The 20,780-nt window shown below is 42.5% G+C and overlaps 1 protein-coding gene across 1 annotated transcript in view; it reads right to left on the bottom strand.

The window, feature by feature from the left end:
• Positions 1 to 20,780, bottom strand: part of HGD (homogentisate 1,2-dioxygenase) — a 43,345-nt gene that overhangs the window by 8,191 nt on the left and 14,374 nt on the right. Inside the window, exons 5-12 of the mRNA XM_036448305.2 lie at positions 13,689 to 13,748; positions 11,917 to 12,008; positions 10,281 to 10,315; positions 9,385 to 9,464; positions 8,370 to 8,469; positions 6,165 to 6,289; positions 3,382 to 3,486; positions 1,016 to 1,142 (exon numbers count right to left, since the gene is read on the bottom strand). Of these exons, the coding sequence (XP_036304198.1) occupies positions 1,016 to 1,142; positions 3,382 to 3,486; positions 6,165 to 6,289; positions 8,370 to 8,469; positions 9,385 to 9,464; positions 10,281 to 10,315; positions 11,917 to 12,008; positions 13,689 to 13,748 (724 nt within the window). The remainder of the gene's footprint in view (positions 1 to 1,015; positions 1,143 to 3,381; positions 3,487 to 6,164; positions 6,290 to 8,369; positions 8,470 to 9,384; positions 9,465 to 10,280; positions 10,316 to 11,916; positions 12,009 to 13,688; positions 13,749 to 20,780) is intronic.

Below are 20,780 nucleotides of genomic sequence, written 5' to 3'. Positions count from 1 at the left end.
TCCTTCTTGTCTCAGTTTCATCCTCTAAAACAGGGGTCTTCAAACTTCTCTCATTATGAGAATCACCTGGTGGAGTTGTTAAAACACAGATTCCCGGATCCCAACTATAAGAAGTGCTATCAGGAATCTGTGTTTTAACACCTCCACCAGGTGATTCTCATAATGAGAGAAGTTTGAAGACCCCTGCTCTAAAACAAAGGGGATAATGATGCTATCTATCTCTGACAACTGCTATGCTTTAAAACACATGTGTCAAACACAAGGCCCTCGGGCCAAATCCGTCCCGCCAGGCCTTGTAATGTAGCCCGCACCGCGCTGTCATCACTGCACTCCGCTGCGTTTCCATCACAATGACAGTTTATGACTGTTCAGTAAACCATTCGGCCCGCGATTTAGGCTGGATTTTAGATTTTGGCCCCTTCTCTGATTGAGTTCGACACCCCTACTTTAAAAGAACTAACAACAGAGCCATAGAACAAGGTCAATAATGGTAGCTGTTAGCAATAAGGATATTAATAAAATAAAAATGATAGATTTCATAAGTTCTCTTTTAGGCCACAAATGCTTTGCAGAAACTGCTTCCAGAATAGGGTCCCTCCCCTAGTATGGACTGTAGTCTGCACTACCCGGCCAAAATAATTCCAGAAGGCACATTATACTGGTTCTTGCACCAGACTTAGGTAATGAGGTTTCTCAAAACAACAAATCCTCTCCAAAAAAGCATCTGAAATGTAAAGAAACCTCTTGCTTCACACTCCATCAACCTTTCTACCTCTCTTCAGGGCCAGAGGAACTGAGCTTAGGCTTTACAAAGTGTTTTCTCCGCAGGGTCAACGTGTCGCTGCCACCCCATGGGGAAGTTGTGCTATCTAAAGGTCTCGGGAGGCAGGGTCCTGGACTCCAGCCAGGGCAGGGCGTCCAGAAACACCTCCAGCAGTATTCCCAACAGGCAATGCTCACTGCTTTGCTGTCTCTTTGCTTCCCAGATGTGACTTGGCGAGAAAGAGAGACTTACTGTGGTAATAAGGAGGCCTGAAGGTCTTATCAGCGACCCCCCATCGAGGTGGGAAGATGACAAAATCAGCGATGGCCACTCCAGGGCGGAGAGACTTGGCAGTCAATACTGTGAAAATGGACGGGTCCTGCGAAAGTACAAGGAGAGGCTGAGCAAAGAGGGAAGGGGGTGACTGGGTGAGGACACACATGGCTCCCTCACGAGAAGGGGTTTGGAGGGACACTAATTTCTGATCAAACCACACAGGCCAGGCTGAGAAGTCTGGGCTTGCCATCAAGGTGCAGTAATCACTCATCCGACCTTCCCCCCTTGCTGTGCTGGAAACAAAATGAATTAACACCAGCGAGGAGGATTCTGAGCTGCTTTTTCACCCTGCTGAGCCCATTTCATGTAAGTACTACCCGGTGGGCCTGAGAACCAGTGGTGCCTGCCTCCCAACCTGAAGTCAGGGTGACAGAGCTGGGCTGAACCGCAGGGAGCTCTGGGTGGAAAGGATGCTCAGAGTAAGGTGGAGATAGAAATAAAACATCCAAGCTTTAGTACAAATGTAGGATCTGCTTCTCTTTGAGGGGGTGGGGGTCACAGAGACTCCAGATGGTATCCTTATTGCTTTCTGACCTTTTTTTTTTTTACTCTCAGATTTAAAACACACCACATACATCACTAGTTTGGGTGACGACAGTGTAGAGGGGAGTAGGCTTTGGGACACTATACTAATTTTAAAAGAACTGTACAATCCTTCAATGAAAAGATGGAGGTTCGGTTTAATTGAAATCAGGGATCATGTTTGCTTTCAGATGCCATTCGGAGATGATTAAGAGCTATTCCCTGCCCCCTTTAGCATTATTGGTGGAGAGGTGGGGTAGGTGACTAAAGGAGTAATAAAACAGGTGTATGAATGATTAATCACAGCAAAGTGCCAAGGGCAATCTGACTTTGTAAAGAGAGACCCGAGGGAGGACAGAGGAAGGAGTCCTGTCTCTTCCTGACAGGATCAGGGAAGGCTTCAAAGAGGAGGTGACATTTGAGATCTATGCTGAAGAAGGAAAGGAGAAAGAGAGAGAAGAAAGAGGAAGGAAGAAAAGAAGGAGGAAGGAGGGAAAGAACGGAAAAGGTATTGCAAGCGTAGAAAACAGAAAAGGCATAAACATGCCCACAGGTTTTGTGAAGAGGCGAGAGGGGCAAGAGGTGGCACTGGCAAACAAGTCCATGGCCAGATGGTGAGGAGCCTCAGCACCCACTTCAGAGCTCAGACTTAATCCCCAGCCGCAGGGAGCCTGCAAAGGTTTGCTTCCTGCACTGGTGGAACTATCGGATCTGAATTCTGAAAAAGGAACTGCAGCAGCGGCGCTGAGGAGGCCGAACCTGGGCAAATGCAAGTCAAAACACCAACGCTCATTGCTGTGAGTGCTAACACCTCCTCTGCCATGAGAAATGACCTGAAACCCTTAGCGAAAAGGCAGCGCGAGGCTCAAATAAAGCTCCGTCAGCCTCGCAGGATCCTTTTTCATTTTGCTTTGGGCATGATGCCTCATTTTCTTTTTTATTTGGTTTTATTCAGAGTTGCTGCCATTCAGAAAGGTCTTTTTGTGCTTGCGACCCCCGAGATAAGCTGCACTGGCCCAGAGTAATCTTTCGGTCTGTCTTTGGTTCTCTCCCTTCTGCTCTAATGATCCCTCCAGCTTGGGGATTAAGTTAATCTATTATGAGGGAGGCGACACACTGAGCTTCCCCCCAGGACTAGAACTTTATCAAGAATGTGGGGCCTCAGGGGCCTGCCCTGTGGACCCGGGGCCTATTTGTGGCCCCTTAACTGAGTGAAAAATACGACCAAGTTCTTAGTCTAGAATTTCCTTGGTTTGAATTCACAAGCACTAAACATTATGAGTAACTTGACTAGAGAGCCGCCGGCTCCCTCGCTGCTAGAAACAGCCAGGAGAGGAGACCCGGGAGTAGGCAGCCAGAGCAAATCGACTCTTGGCATTTGTGGGCAGAACAAAGAACAGAAATGTTTCTTTCTTATCACTCTATCACTGTCACTAGCAGTTGGTTTTCTTTTGGGGATAAACTTTCCATAAAGAAAATTAATTTTCAGCCATCAACTGTGACGACTGTGTTAGAGAATGGAGCTGTGCTCACAGGCTGGGGTCTGGCCTGGCTTCCTCACTCAGCTCTGCTATGGCTCCTTCACCAAAGCCTTGCTGCTGGTGACTCAGATTCCTGTGAGCACAGGGACCAGTGAGTGTATGTCCGGCTTCCAAGGGTGATGCTGGAAATGTGAAATCTGTGCATGTAGGGGCCTGCTGTAAACCCCTCTCACCCATGGGTTCCCCCTTCCCCACGGCCCTCCCCGGGGCCAGACTTACTGCGTGGTCATAGGCCACCGCGTTGATGACCATGAAGTTCTCCAGGTTGTACTTGTAGGGGGTGTAGTTCCCGTGCCAGGCCACGACGTTGAATGGGGAGACATTCTGGTTGCACAAGAAGCAGAAAAGGCGATCTTAGCACCTAATGCTTTTGTAGCTGTGATGCCACTTTGTAGTGGCATGACTCTCTCTCCTTTTGGGTTTGATTTTGTTCTTGTTATTTAATAATGCCATTCTTGGGGAGAAGCATAACCCTGAATCATTCTGTGGCAGCTTCACACACACCCTCAAACTATCCCTAGTTTAGCCACTAGCCCCATTTTTTTTTTTTTTTTTTTTTTTTTTTTTTAGTTCGTAACTGCAGCTGCCTCTGGTCACATGTGCAGCAACAGAAGCACAGCACATTCTCCAAATAATGCCTTTTCAACAATTTTTAACGCAAATGTGAGAATCTGTGGATGCCAGCAACTCCCAGACCATCTGAGCGAAGGGCAGGTGCGCACTGTGACTGTCCTCCAGGTTCTTGCTGCCCAGAGGAGCATCCGGGAGACACAGTGCCTGGGTGGTGAGTGCAGGAGGGAGAGAGGGTCTCTAGGAGTTCCAGCCCCAGAGACTCTAGGACACATGTGTCAAACACAAGGCCCGAGGGCCAAATCCGTCCCGCCAGGCCTTGCAATGTGGCCCGCACCGCGCTGTCATCACTGCACTCCGCTGCGTTTCCATCACAATGACAGTTTACGACTGTTCAGTAAACCATTCGGCCCGCGATTTAGGCTGGATTTTAGATTTTGGCCCCTTCTCTGATTGAGTTCGACACCCCTACTCTAGGACTTGAGTTTTCAAAGCAACCCTAAGGTGATGCTTCTTGAGCCTGCCCTGGGGTGGGAGAGGATCGGTGTTTTGTTATGGGAAGGCTGCCCCACAATAGCATCCAATTCAGAATGTTCTAAAGACCACTGGAGAGACTGCTCACAGGGGTATGGCTAGTGTTAAGTGAGCTGATTGGAGTGGGTATTGTGGTATCTGAGCCTAGGAATAGCGGGAAGACATTGCCACTCCTAGACCTGTGGTATTGGGGAAGGAAGTGGTAAGGACTCCAGCAAGAGCTAAAAAAACATGAAAAAGGGCTTCCCAGTGGTGGGTTGATAAATATTTTACAAATGGCAATCTTGGAAAAAAAATTTAAAACTCTGATGGATAGCATTTGGTGATTTCTGGGGTATCAATACTCTCACCAGGATCATTTTTGAGCGACTCATGTGTTGTCATTAAGCACAAAGCTGGGAAGAGGTGACAAACCAATATAAGCTGGCTCCAGCATACCACTGGGGCTACCCAGCATGAACTGAGATTGTGAAGGGCTGCAAACATAAGAAGTAGGAAGCAGGGGGAAGAAAAACTTCAACATCCAGGGCATCATTGAGGGGGGGGGGGAAAGAGGGACATCTGTAATACTTTCAACGATAAAAATAAATTAAAAACAAACAGAGAAAAAAACCAACTGCCTTCCAGTTTCCTATGAGGGCCTTTTAGTATTGATAGTTGAACCCAACCAAAAGCCAGTGGGCTAGGAAGCCTAGTGATAGAATCCATGTAGGTCAAGCTCCCAGGGCCCAGATCATGGCAGAGAAGGGAGAATGGATCAGAGGGAGCTCACACAGAGAATAATCAGCATAGGGTCCACTTGGAAAGAGGAAACTATTGGGGCTGCTGGCTGCCTCTAGAATGATGGTTCTTTATCAACTGTATGTCAACAATAATAGGGAGGACATGCTTAAAACGAAGAGTTCCACACCCCATTCTCAGAGGTTAATGTTTTTGTGTTTTAAAGAAGCCTCCCTGATAATTTCTGATGCAAATGGTCTCTAAACCACCCAGAGAAGAAGAGGGTGACAATGTGTCAATGAGGGTAACCATTAGCCCTCAGGAGTTAATTTTTAAGTGCCAAACTAGTTGGCCTCTTCTGGTTAGCATACCTTCTAGATGTTGTCCAATAATATGCCTTGGCAAAATGTAAGCAACAAGTCAAATGGGCAAAAATAAAGCAAACAAATAATGGTAGAAGAGATCTTAGGATTATGTTTGTTATATGATCACTTTAGGCTAATATATATTCAGTGTATTAAGTAATAATATAATATATGCTAATTATATACTACATGTTATACAAAATATATACTAATATTCACATATGTTATATTATAAATTACATATTATGTTACAATTGTTATTTATTTATTTTTATTGTTTTTAGAAATGAAGGAAGAGATAAACATAAATGTGAGATACAGTGATAAATTGTTATTTTTATTATTATCTATGCCTTTGTTTATCTCTTGAGTTTACCAGGCAGGTAGTATAAACTAAATCAAGCTAATTAACTGAGTTCTACTTGTTTTGTATGGTTATTAATAGTATTTGAAATATGGTGGCCATTGATGAATATAAATCTTGGATGATCTGCCTATTAACTCATTTCCCTTTTAGAACATATTACCCTGTCTGTACATTATGTTTTCCCCACCATTTATATCCCCATGATTTTCATTACTTGGTGAATGGAAAGAACATGTGCAACAGATATGGTTTTACCTTTTACTATGACATTTGATAAATTATTTGTCACTACCTGGCTTGTTTTCATGACTGCAAATAAGACAAACACTATTTTATTTGTAGTATTTTAGTGGTGTAAAGCTGAAGAAATATGATATGTGTATTTAACACTGGCCTTGGCAATAAGTAGGTGCTTGCTCCCTCCACTGCCTACCGACCCTCTTTACCTGTTTGGCAGCGAACAGCTTTCCTTGGTATTTATTAATCACAGTGTAACCACCTGGCACTTGACGATCTTCATACCAGGCAACAGGTATCAAGAAATCACGAGGATTGGCCAAGCCATTGGCTCCTAGAAGACAATGACCAATAGCCTTTTAGACACTTTCGAAGTCACTTAGGAAAGATGCTCATGGTTGCACAAAGCAAAAGGGCTTTCTACATCAAGAGCCACCCTACAATGAGCTTTCGTTGTTCAAAGGCTCATTGGACTCCCAGTAGGGTACCTTTTTAAGACGACCCAAAGAATTTGATCCAGTAAAATAAATCATGAAAGTCATCATCATCATTGTCAGCATCATCTCCCAAAATTTTAGAGTGAATGTGGTTTATAAAATCACTTTACATACATTATTCCATCACTACAGGTGAAGGGAAGAGTGAGGAGAAGAGACTAGAAAAGAGGAAAAGGGAAGATGTGATAGAAATACTAGACTTTTTTCTTTCCAAGAAAACCCTGATGACTCTAGAACTCATCTACAGTCCTTGATCTTTAGTCTTTGAGAAAGAAAGGATTCCGTGCTGGTGGCCCAGGTGAGCCATTGCTCCTCAGACAGAGCTCACAGTAAACCCAGGTCTGGAAAACTGCTCTCCAGCCTGACAAGCCTGTCAGGAAGAAAGGATTTGGGACTTCCTTGCTTTCCTTTGCTTGGCAAGTGTTCCCTCCAGAGAAGAATAAATAAATCAAAAGACCAAAAATGAAAAGTATAAGTGCAAAAACTTAATTTAACTCTGAGAAGAGAGACCTGGGGAGTGTTTTATAGTTTCTAGCTCCTGGGGTTTAAAAAAAAAAAAAAAAAAAAGGCCCCAGCTGGTTAGAAAATTATATGTATTTTCAGGAGGGCACATGTTCCATAAGACCCGGAGGCTATGCTCACAGCAGAGCAGCAGGAAGCCAGACCAAAGTGGGAAGAGCGGGCGGTGAGCAGGATGACAGACGGCTCACCATGGCTCCAGCTGCCTCCCTGCTGCCTCCCACCTTCCTCTGACTGGTTCCTCCCAGAGGAGTGTCCAGAAGGCACATGCTGGCCTGTCCCTGTTTGGCTCTAAAAAAGCTGCTAACAAAAAAAGGGAAGCATTGGGAGGTGTGGCCACCACCTTCAGCAAACATGCCAAAGACAAAACCAAGGGCCAATTTTTCCAACCACTCTTTTCACTCCAAGAGATGTTTTTTAGAACAACCCCTCCTACCGCCTCCAATTCTTTCCTGCATTTCCTGCCTCCAGCTGGCCAGAAAAATCAGGAGTAGGGCATCTTAGTTCACTTTTGAATGTTTTAATGTGCCTCATGGAGGCTGTGGTTTCTAGCTTCTTCATAGCACTGAGTGATGTACCCTTTTTGACTGTTAAGTGTTCAGATTTTGTGGAGTGTGCTAATCAGGAATGTGAGGTTCATAGACTACGTGTCTCTGTCTGTTTCCTCTTTCCATAGGAATATAGCACCTGCCATTGTTATGGCTTCCACCCTGTACTGTCTCCACACAAGCAATAAACTCAAGACAATGATATAACTTCTAGTCACAAAGCTCTTTTCCATTCGTATTGTGTAAGCTGTTCCCTGTCTTTTTTTTTATTTTTTATTTTCCCTCATCTTTTCAACAAGAATTAGCTAACGCTCATCTCTTCTGTGAAGCTGTTCTTGGTGACTTGGCTCACAGTATCCCAACTTCTACCTCCAATAGAGTGTATGTACCTACACTGCTCTCCAATGGCCTGTGTACTGTTATAGGGAGAAATTTGTAATAGATTATATTGGGTCATTTTCTGTTATGCACATTATTCATGTATGGGAAGAGGTTTGTGTTACCCTCGATGAGGTTTCTGTCATCATCTTCAGCACAAATGGGAGTTGAAACAAACTAGTGGGTTAATACACTGATGAGCTAGTAAATGAAGGTTCCATTTCAGCAGCTGGATCAGTGATACTACATGGAGCCCCTGAACTTAGAGGTCTAAAAAGAAAGTCTGGCATCACTCATGGAGTTCCAGGGAGCTTCTGAAATTCCCCAACTGTACTTGGTCTAGAGAAGAAGTTGTCTAGAGGAAAGTTAAAGTTTGAGTGAGGTAATGAGGGGAGAAGAATGTTTAACTCTCATGCAATTATCTGTGTCCTATATGTCAAACCAGGCTTAGAGGCCTGTGGTGGAGACTCACCAATTGGTCCCAGGTCAGGCAGCTCAAAGTGGACACCGTAGACCTCCAGGATGTAGCCTCTGGTCTCCTCAAACACATCTACGCTGAACCGCATCCCTCTCTGGAATGAGAAGCAGACACTCATGTGCCCTCCCAGACCACACATCTATATATCTAAATGCCTAAGTGACCGAAGGACCAAATGACCCATCACTATGATGAGCACTGACCACCGGGAGGCAGATGCTCAATGCAGGAGCTGCTCCTTGGTGGTCAGTTCAATCCCACAGCGGGAGTGCCACTCAGCTGACCAATGGGTGCCAGATGCAGGATTCACAGCTGGCGGCCACAGCACGGAGATGGGGAGACCTCAGTGGAGTGGCAGCCGTGGCAGGTGCAGCAAGGCTGGGATGAGTAGGAGCAGCAGGCCGGAGCGGCAGGCGGGGTTGGACTCCTGGTTTCGGCCCTATCCCCGCAGGCCACACCGAGGGACCCCACGGATACATAATCCGTGCAGCAGGCCTCTAGGTTAGTTAAAAAGAAGCTCCAGAGCCACAGCCAACCCCACATGCACAAGCTATAGTCTGCCGAACTATAATAGGTCTGAGAGACAACCAACTCAAAGATGAGTTAGAAATAAAGAAATGTAAATCCTAATCACATCTGTGACCCAAACCAACTCTAGTGTATTATCTTATTTGGTTCAGAGATAACAGTGCCCTGATGTAGCAAACATTTTCAGAAATCTGTCTTCACTGCCCTCCACCCACATCCCTGGCCTTATCCAGAGTGTGAGTAGATATTCGGGAAGGTGAACTGACAGTGCTCTTTGCTTTGGGATTGTGTGCTATTTTAAAACAAAGCAAACACCCCAAGCCTGCTCATCCTTCTGCACAGGGAGCTTTCTGGGTAACTCAACCTCCCTTCCCATTGCCCAGACATGACAGAGAAATTTTAGAGTTGGAAATAGCAGCAGCTGCAACATCTGATTGCTCCCAAATTAGGGAGAGGCAGAGAGAGGGGACACATTACTCACCTGAATGACGCAGATCTCATTGGGCTGCACCATCATCTTGCCAAACTCGGTGTAAATGAGAAGTTTCCCTTTCTGGGGAACTAACCAAAAAGACAGGGCGGCAGTGAGTCTCTCTTTTAATGGAGAGTCAGAAGCTTAAGGACTGCATTTGCTTTTTCATTCCCAACGAACAGAACTTTATTGAGTCACAAAGGGAAAATTTTATGACAATCTAGGTTACCTATTTTATTATCTAGAAGAAGGCGCATGAAAAAATGGGGTTCTGTTTTTTGGGGTTCTTTTTTTTAGTTGTCAAGTAAGGATCTTGACTGTGCACAATTCTGAGGATTGACCAAAAAGGGCAACTGAAATAGGTTAGAAAAATCACCTATTTTTGATACTTCCAGCAGAAGGCTATTATTTGCATCTCTAATGTCTACACCAAAGTGTCCACTCCAAAATATTTATACCAAAGCCATCAAAAAGAAGGGGCAGACTAGATAAAGTCCTAATTGACATTCCAGTTTAGGGGCTGTCATGAAAATCTGTATTTAAATTACAGTTATAAATGACAGATAGCTTTTACTTGGGTGGTGAGTATGAAGGCAAATAGAGTTATCTTAATAAGTTAACATCATCTTGATATTACTCTTCATTTCTTTTCAGCTGCTCAGGTCTCCCATATTAGAAGGACCCAATAGAAATGGGCAAAATCAAAGAGACCAGAACCTAGAGTAAGGGCTTTGAGTTATAAGAGGAATCTTTTCCAGACCTCCAATTATCTTTAGTCCTTAGTTTTCAGATTCCACTAAATAAGACAGATCGAAGGATGACAGAAAATAGTATGTATAAAATTAAAAAGAAGTTTATGACTAGGGCTAAATTCATAGCGAAGGGCCTAAATCTTCAAAACTTACCAATCAAGAAGTCCCCATCTGAATTGTAAAAGCATCTGAAACATAGAACCATTCCTGTGATTTCCTGTTTTAACATCACCCAGACAAATTAATTCACTGCACAAATTATTGTTCAGTACCTACACTGCCAGATTTAGTACTGGGTATAAAATGATGTGCAGAATTATCAATCTCTGCCCTCATGAAGCTTAGGGTCTAGTAGGAAATCAGACAGCAATCAAACAGAACTATGTCATCGTAAACTGTAACAGCACTATGAAAGTTAAGCCCTGGGAAATGAAAAAATAATGGACATGATCTAGCTTGAGGAATCAGCACGAGCTTCCTTGAAAGAGGGACATTTGCTGAAAGGCATATGAATCAGTTTGTAGTGAGCTTCTTTCTGAGCCACCAGTTCTTTTGAGACCCAATTTTAGCATAACGATTATTGCTTGTCTCATTTTTGATTCTTATAAGTATATTTCCAGTAGGACATGATCTCACTCATCTAGGGGAAATGGTGAACAACATAGACTGATGAACAAGAACAGACCCAGAGATAAGGAGCCATGGGACAGACTTTTGGACCTCAAGGGGAGGGTGGGGATAAAAGGGAGAGATCAACCAAAGGACTTATGTACACACATATAAGCCTAACCAGTGGTCAAGGACAATAGGAGGGTGGGGGCATGAGTGGGGGTGGGGGGTAGGGGATAGGGAGTTGAGGTCAAATATGTGATACCTTAATCAATAAATAAATTAATTAAAAATAAATAAATAAATTAATTAATTTAAAAAAAGAAAGGGGGACATTTGACTTGTGATATGAAAGAATCTTCTAGGCAAGGGTTTAAGGAGGGAGGAGACTATCCCAGGCAGAAGGAACAGTATGTGCAAATGCTTTGAGGCAGGAGGACACATGACAGGTGGAAAGAACTGAATGAAGGCTAATGTGGCTCAAGTGGGGAAGGAGGAGGTGCCTGATATGAGCTGGACCCAAAGGGACATTTCCTGTGCCTTGTCGTATGGCTTTGGTCTTGGACCTGATTCATGGCTCAGAGAAGTTAAATGTCTTGCCCAAGGTCATTCAGGAAGAGTAGAATTGCTTTTGGACACAGTGGTCTGGTTCAAGAATGGTTCTGATATTCTGCTTCCCAAAGGAAAGGCAGGAAGGCCATTCCCGTACTTTTCTGATTAAAAAAAAAAAATCCATTATCAAAGCTCCTCTATTTAGGAATTTTAAGCTTACAAAGTTGATGGCTGAAGCCAAAAGTCTGTCTGCTTGACCTGCCACCTACAGGTGATCCTAATGGCTGACCATGCTTCATGACTTTGGACTCAAGAACAGTCCTGGGAACCTTAAGAAATTAAGAATATTATAACTAAAGTCTGGTTAAAGACAAAATGCTTCTTGGACTACTACTGCTTTCCAGTGCCCTGTCATGACTTTTCTATTTGCATTGTTATGTGACATTCTTGTTTATGTCACAGGAGTCTGTCAAGATACGCATTTATTGTCATTATTAATAAATGCAAGTCAACATTGCGCTGGAGAAGAAACAATAACAAAAACAAACAAACAAAAAACCCAATCCAGATTTTACGCTATGGTCAAAGCAGCTTTTGGGGAAAGGAGATGTCCTACGGAGTCACTTACCTGTCCCCCATGGAGGTGTTGCAGAGGAAAATGTGGACAGCAAGCCCATTGTTAGACCTGATGTCTCCAGCTCCACATAAGGTGTGCAGGCCCTGGGAGAGACCCGAAGGAGAAGGAAGAGTGAACAGGAATAGTGCCTAAGAGGCTACCCTCCTCCTGGCACCCGAGGACCATGAGGCAAAGGTTCTAGTACAAACGCTTTCCCTTCGGGACCAGTGGGACATTCGGGATCCCAAACTTTATGGGGAGCCCAAACTTTATTGACTTATGTTTGATAGATGGTGGTTCACCTTTGTTACTTGCCACGGCCCTAACTTTGGATTGCCTTAATTGCTGCATCAGATGAACTTACAGAGCATCAATTGACTAGAGCATTTTTATCATTTTTGTACTTAGGTCAACCTGAAGGAAAGTTTCTATTGGAGGTAAAATCAGGTATCCAGGAGGCTTTGGGAAGAAGACTGCACCATTAGGGAGCAGTTAATGCCCCTCAAATACACCAGACCACTCCTCTGCTTAGGAATAGGGTCAGCACTAATCTCTCCAGAACAAGGCAAAGGGAAGCACTCGGACCAACTGTCACCCTCTGCTGATCATCCTCAGCCCAAGGAACTGTAACACTCAGGCCATCTAAAGCTGCCCTTAGCCCCAAGCTTGTACAGTGAGAGCGTTCTGTTCCTTCAGATATCCATGATTCACACAGGGTGGAGGACTTCTTTTTGTATTTTAATTCAAGTTCCAAGTTTGGGAGCTATGTAGATGAGTCTACGAAGGGGAGCATTTCATATGAGTGAGGAGGTCAACATGATACACACAATCTGGCCTATGGCTGGACATCGGGACTCTCCCTGTGTAAACCGCAACCTGAGGTTGGTCTGTAGAATCTCCTACTGACTTTTTTGAGCCCCAGCTCCTTACAGCTCCTCTCTTCCTCCCCAATACACCTTGCTCTGAGAGCAGGTGTTCCTATACTCTCAGCACCTATTATTACCGGCAGAACTTCTAAGCAGCATTGTCTTAACCAGAATTGCTGGCCTGCATTGATCCTATTCAGGGGCTCGTTTTGGAGAGTTTCTGAATTTGGATGGGGGGAGGGAGGGAAATCATATATTTGTTTTCACTAATCTATGGCTAAAATTGATCATTTCTTTCAATTAATGTGGACATAAGGAACAAACTACAACAGTATTAGAGATGCCTGTAACCTTGACAACTGATAGAAACCATGGATAATTTTACATCACGTTAGAGTTGTTACAGATATCCCAAAATATCATTTATACTCATACTTCTAATAACCAGAGTTATTAGATCTTCTCATAGATTTTGTGATTTAGTGCATTAATAAGGAAGCATGCTTATTACTATAGACCAAACCTAATTTATTTTAATATTTTCATCATTGCATTTCAATGTAATCGGCTTCTTTGTCATTTTATGTAATTTATTTTATGCATTTAAGAGCACAGACTTCACCAGACTACCAAAGGAGTCTTTGTTCCCCAAAACAAAGGAACCTGGGAAGTTAAAAGCTCCATTTCCATTGGCTGTTGGGAGATGTTGTAAATAGCCCTCCAGTGCCCTTTGGTGTCAGGGGGGAGATGGTGCCCGTAAGTAAGACATCAATGGGCAGTGCCGAAAGCAGAGGCAGATGGTGCTGTGCCGGCTGCCTGCCTCTGAGGCTGCTTGGGCCTGGCATTCAGCCCGCAAATGCTTCGCTCACAGAGGAAGAGAGAAGGAGCAGTGGGAAGGTGTGGGCAGCGTTGACTTACACCCACAAAGTCCACCTTCTTCTGAGATGCTTTTGGAATCTCAAATGGTTTCCATCTTAGCTGGAAAAAAACACACATACAGGAATATGATTTCACAAGGGGAAGCTATAGACTTTCTAAATAAAAAGCACCAGCTACACAGAGAAAGGACAGCTGCTTTAATATCTAATTTTTAATTAGATATTAAAATAAAATCTAATTATTTTAGATTTAATAATTATCCATCATTTCCTTAAAGGGGCTCAGTTGGTGTGTGTGTGTGTGTGTGTTTAATTCATATGCATATATATTGTCTTCATTCATTATTAGCACTTGGAATTATATTTCTTTTTTAAAGACCATTGCTTCTTATTTCAGAAACTGTTTATTTCTTTCAGCATTTTGCTCAGGCACACCAGTGAGTTTTGACCGATGCTGCTTCTAATGCTATTTATAATCAGCTCCCTTTGCTGGCACGCCAGCCTCTCTGTGTGGGCCCCGGACACTGCAGGAGAAGGTTCCACTTCTCCTGCCAGCCCTTGGAGTTTTGAATTATTTCTTGAAGTGAAAGAAAAAGCACCCAGCTGAGATTGAACTGAGATTGAATTTGGTAAATGCAGTACCAGGTTCAATTTTTTTTCACCAAACCCCACGTTTGTCCCCAGGCTGCCTGACAGTTCAGTTTAAATCACAATAATCTTTAATTTAATAATGAAATGATCTAAGGGAGTGGGGAGAAAAATCAGCAGGCCCAGGCCCTACTCAAAGAGTCAGCCCCGCACTTATCAATCAGTCTGGCAGCAGGCCTGACCCAGCCAGGCTGGCAGCTGATAAACCTAGCATTCTCGGGCCACTTCGTGGAGTGAACTGCTCCCCCCACCGGCTAGGTAGGGCCCATTAAGTCACTGGGCTCAGCTTATTCTGTATTTCAGAGAGGTAGTCATGGTTGGGGTGGTGGGAAGGGGAAAGCAAGCAGCAAATGGAAAGGCAGTGCTGGGATTATTCCGGCCTCTCGGATATACACAGTCACACAGCAGCCTTTATTTCTTAAAAGCAACACAGATGATCTCATTTTGGGACTACGTAAAAGGAATGAAAAATGTTGATTTAAGGAACGTTGTTGAAGTCATGCTTCAGAAAGAAGGAAAATATTTAGGACTAATTCATTTGAAATGATATTTCCTGGGAAAAGAGAGGAAACCTGAGAACAAGGATCTAGAAATTGTTTTTCAACCTTGGCACTACTGACATTTTGCAGCGAATAATTCTCTGTTGTGAGGGGCTGTCCTATGCATCATAGGATGTTTAACAGCATCCCCGACCTCTCCTCACTAGACGCAGTAGCAATCTCTTAAATTATAACCATCCAAAGTGTCTGCATTGTTAAATGTCACCTGGGGGACAACTTTCCCCTGTTTGAGAGCCATTGAGCTAGGAGGATAGTCCCCTGACATTAGGAAGGATCACAGCAAAGCACTTCAATAGGCTCACATCCTGCATGAGCAGGGGCCTCGAAGAAGCTTTCTTAATGCAAAGAGGGATGCCCTTCAAATGACAGAGACGGTATGGGGAGAGGAGTAATTCACCTGCAGGATCTGATGGCAGAAGATTGTACAGGGTCTAAATTCAGCCTATCATGAAGGATAATAAAGACTGCAAGGTGCTTCTATCAAACCCAGTTCCCAGAAGAAGAAGCGGGCTTTGTATCCTCAGGCAAGATTCTGGTTAGGAGCTTTGGTGTGATGTGCTGCCGAATGTAAGGAGGGAGATCTGGGGAAAGGATAAAAAAGAAAAGTCCATGGAGTAAAGGATAGAACCATCTGCTAACTCCAGATGTTCAACTTAATTGCCTGCTGTGGGGCAATTACCCCCTGACCCAAAGGGGGCTGTGCACTGGGCTGAGCCAGGAGACCTGAGCTCTGTTACTGCCTCTGCTCCCATTTACTCTGTAAGCTCAGGCAGTTATTTCCTCTCCCTGGATTGTGTTTTTTCTTACATGTAAGAAAAACTATAAACCCATAATTCACTTCAGAAAAGAGCTTCTGAAAGTAATAAAGGGGATTTTTTTTTGTTACCTGATTTAGTCCTATAACTTTTTAAAAAATATATATATTTTATTGATTTTAACAGAGAGGAAGGGAGAGGGAGAGAGAATTAGGAACATCGATAAGAGAGAAACATTGATCAGCTGCCTCCTGCACACCTCCTACTGGGGATATGTCCAAAACCAAGGTATATGCCCTTGACCAGAATCGAACTTGGGACCTTTTAGTCTGTAGTCCAATGCTCTATCCACTGAGCCAAACCAGCTAGGCAGTCCTATAACTTTTTAATCATTTATTTTACTCATGCTATATATTATTGATAAATAGCCTTCTATTTATCAATATAATAATTTAATAATTAAGAACTTAATTATTAAACATTTTAAAATAATGAAATCCATTGTAGAACCCAATGCAATATCTTGATACTAATAGATTTTAATAAATTTGTGTGGTGAATGGTTGAATGCATAAATATAAGGTACTGAGAACATTGCTAATATCTCAAAGAACAAGAATAAAGCAAATTTATGAGATTTTTGGAAGTCAAAATGACATTCAGGCAATAGTAAACTGATAAATGTTTCTAAAAGTACAATGATTATTTCTAAAACATAAGTTGATTCTTTATAAATATAAAAACTCATCCATTCTTTCACATCCCTTTTCATTTTTTGGCCAGTTCTATCAGCTGTTGAGAGAGAGGTGTAGACATCTCCAACTATAACAGGGGATTCATCTAATTCTACTTTCAGTCTCCTATCATTGCTTCATTTATGTTGCAGCTATATTCTATAAGTTTTATTGGAAAATAAACTCTTCTTATTAGAAATGAGGTGATCAAAAATAATTTGAGGGAGTCCAAAGTTAGAATAAAATTTTTTTAAAGATTACCAAAGGAGAAAGACTGGAATCAGTGGCAACATTTAGTTATCAAGATTTGAAATTCATGCCCAGGGAGAAAAAGAAAACAAGAGAATTGACCTCAGTTATTTTGAGTCAGAAGATCAGTAGTTGGACTGGATGATTCAAATATACTTTTCAACACCAAGATTCTTTGATTTACTGAGATTCACTACAAAATTACCCTGGACTTTAGATAAAGTGAGTTAGACCCTCTCAACACCATTGGGTGGCTAGAGATAGACATATCGTTAGAAGTTGGTATTACTACCCAAGAGGTTGGAAGTAACTTGTAGATATAGAATACTTACACTGTGTCAGTCCTGCTATGGCTAAAAGAGGCCGAGGGTAATCCACTACCGTGAGTTTTAGTCCCAAATAGGGAAGGTGGCAGGGCCAGGGTGTGGGGGTGGGAGACTGAATAAAACAGTAACTCACTGAATGCCTCAGCAATTTGAGGAAAAGGTAGCATGATTGATGTGGAAGAAAAATCAGGCTTTGAGTTCTTTGGAATTCTTTTGAGTAATAGACAAGAGCACAAGGAGGATGCAAGTCACTGTACTTTATTTAGGCTTTCAAAGTCTATCATGAGGCTACAAAAGAGGCGAGCCTTCGTGGGATCTGGATAACATTTTTTTTCATGGAAAAAAAAAAATCCAACAAACAAAAGCTGGATTCCCATTTGGCCTTGCCCTTGAGTATAAAGCTAAGGGCATTAAATCCATTACTCCATACCCAGCACAGAGCATGAAAGAATAGCGGTCACTTAATAAATATTTGTTGGATGACATTTAATTATCACAACTCTGAGAGACTCTTATGATTATTATTGTGTCTGTTTTATTTTAAAATATATTTGTTTTGCTGAGACAGGTTTGGCTCAATGGATAGAGCGTCGGCTTGGGGACTGAAGGGTCCCGGGTTCGATTCCGGTCAAGGGCATGTACCTTGGTTGCGGGCATATCCCCAGTAGGGGGTGTGCAAGAGGCAGCTGATTGATGACTCTCTCTCATCGATGTTTCTAACTCTCTATCTCTCTCCCTTCTTCTCTGTACAAAATCAATAAAATATATTAAAAAAATAATAATAAAAATAAAAAAATAAAATATATTTGTTTTACTGATTTCAGAGAGGAAGGGAGAGGGACAGAGATGGAAACATCCATGATGAGAAAGAATCATTGATCAGCTGCCTCCTGCATGCCCCCTTCTGGGGATAGAGCCAGCCACCTGAGCATGTGCCCTTGACCGGAATCGCACCTGGAACCCTTCAGTCCACAAGCTGACACTCTATTCACTGAGCCAAACCAACTAGGGCTATTGTCTCTATTTTAGAAGTGAAAACACAGATGGTGTAGACCAAGTAATATTTTTTTTCTAAAACCTGATGCCAGTACTCTCAGACTCTCTTAGTAACCTACATCCTAATCCCTTTACTTTCAGGTTGTCTTGATATGCTTCCCAAACTATTCATGATCTCCTTGGCTCCTGAACCCAGGCTTTGCCTCCTTTTAATGGCCTTGTGCTGGGTCTTCCAATCTGACCTTACTTATGCTCTTCCTATGCACGTTGTCCTGGCCCAGTCTGTCTTTTGGGACCTGAATCCCGCTGAGGTCCTTTTTTGTCAATGTTTTTTGTGCAGTCATTTTACATTAATTCATTCAAATGATTTATTGAACCTCTCTGAGTGCCAAGTTTTATGCTCGGTTCTGGAGATAAACAGCGAGTACCGTCTCTACCCCCTGGGGAACCTATTACAGAAGATCCTGGCACTGTGGACACTTTCTGATAGGAAAACAAGGAAATGGATAAGTAGAAATGACTTTGGAAGAGAAACATAAACAGAAATGTTTCCCTCAGGAATAAGTCCTGACACAGGGCCCATTTAATATTCTTACACACGGAAAATAAGAGACAGATGCAATGAAATACCTGTAATCTGGTTTGCAGACAGCTCCAACCTCTTTCTAAGGAGTAAAATACAAGTTGATGGAGATATTACTGGTAAAAGTGCTAGCAAGCCGTCAAAAAGGGCTGAACAGAGCAACGTGCCCTGCAGTGATGGCAAATGCCCATGATTGCATTTAGGGAAATGAAATCCAGTCTATTTGCAGGCTGATGGGATCCATGCCATCAGGGAGTATTGTCAACAAATTCTAGTCATTCTGCTTTAAAAGAAGGCATATGCTGGACCATGCAGGTTTATGAAGACGATGAAGGCATAGTTCTCAGAGTGTGAGAGGGCTGCAGTCTGGGAAAAACTGGCAGAAGGAGATTTTAAAAAGTTATGTTGTGGCCCATAGTGTGGGTCTTCTTGATTTATTTTTTTCAGGAGAAACAAGTGAAGCTTGAAATTATTTTCAATTATTTTTGGTCTCTGGCTGCATGGGGCCCTGGACCTTATTTATTTACATATATACATATCCAGTCATATATATATATATATATATATATATATATATATATATATATATATATATATATATATAAATAACTGGAAAGAAAGAAACCAGAACATTAGAATTTGTTAACTCTGCACTGGTGGGATTATTGGGTATTGACACTTTAATCTAAGTCTTAAATAAAAACATATATTAACGATGGGGGGTGCATTACTGTTGTTTAGAGAAGTGTACATAGTTTCAATAGACTAGCCAGGGCAGGTTGAATTACACAGGGTTAACAACTTAAAGAGGTGGAGAACCCAAGAAGTTTTAGAGGAAAGAGACTTTTAGGATTGTGAGGCCTGAACAGTTTGACAAATCAGACAAGTGTTTGAAACATTTGTTATAATTTGCATATCCTGGAAGGTAACTTTATGATGTGGTCTTTAATTAGCATTGAGGTGTTTCTCACTTAGCTCAAATTATACTGAGAACTGAAAGGTAATTTCCTCAGCTGAGGCTTAATTGGGTCAAGAGTCTAACTTTCCAACAATCAAGAGGTTGGGTGTTTAGTAATAAAAAAAAGATAAACTTTAAAGGACCTGACCTTCAAGAAGAATACTGACTCAGGAATGCTAATTGAAATCTGTGAAATCAGTTAAATTGGACGCAGATTTGTTTGTTAAATTATGAGGTTCCAGAAATTAGAGGAAGGTGAATGATGAACACAATTAGGTGTATTTCTTATGTAAGTGATTAATGGATTGAACTTGTCATGTCCACAGGCTAAATCTGCATATACTCAAAGAGAGTTTACATTAATTCTTACATAATTCATTTAATAAACACTAAAAGAAAATGAATGTGTTGTGGGTAGAGTCCCCAGTTTTCCTAGAAGGGTATCAACAAGATAATAGTGATGATACCATATCCCACGATGTTCTCATGGAGAAAACATTAGGTAATTCTCAGATCTTCAAATACCCAGAGATGACTAAGATGGGGAAGCTGACGAATCATTTGCTTTGATCTGTGACAGGTGAAGACATACCTAACATACAGACTTCAGCTGGAAGGGTTGTTGGATAGGTACCTAAATATAATTTTCTCAGACTTTCCTGGTGGGAGTCTAGAATATATATTTAGAAGAGGTTATGAGGGGGGAAAGTGATGAATGCAAATTGCTGTGGTTATTAATGAAGCACCAAATTGGAAAGAGCTGTTAACTTGTCAAGAAGTTATAAATGAAAAGACAAAAGCATTAATGTAGCAAGAACAGCAAGGGTGCGTGCATCATGGCAAGGGATGCGGGATGGCAGGTGACGTGAATCACAGAGGAGGAAGATAATGAACTGCTCCTTGGATGGGGCTGGTGCTGACAGAGGCATTGTTGAGTTCTGGGGAACATCTATCCCAAAGTATGTGAGCATGGGTCAAAAATGAGCAGGGGAAATATTGGAGAAAAAATTCTTTGGTGGCCACCAGATAGAAAGTGTTTGAAGGAATTCAAAAATGGGGAAAGATAACAAGCTCAAGGAGAAATTCAAAGAAAGGTTTAAATGGGATACATTGGGTAGTGTGAAGGAAATAAATATGTAGCCGAAACCAGTTTGGCTCAGTGGATAGAGCGTTGGTCTGCGGGCTGAAGGGTCCCAGGTTCAATTCTGGTCAAGGGCATGTACATTGGTTGCAGGCACATCCCCAGTGGGGGGTGTGCAGGAGGCAGCTGGTCGATGCATCTCTCTCATTGATGTTTCTAGCTCTCTATCCCTCTCCCTTCCT

The sequence above is a fragment of the Pipistrellus kuhlii genome, unplaced genomic scaffold (genome assembly GCF_014108245.1).
Source record: "Pipistrellus kuhlii isolate mPipKuh1 unplaced genomic scaffold, mPipKuh1.p scaffold_m20_p_2, whole genome shotgun sequence".
NCBI classification, from domain to species: domain Eukaryota; kingdom Metazoa; phylum Chordata; class Mammalia; order Chiroptera; family Vespertilionidae; genus Pipistrellus; species Pipistrellus kuhlii.
The sequence above is the reverse complement of the archived record's forward strand: the minus strand, read 5'-3'. Positions and strand labels throughout refer to the sequence as shown.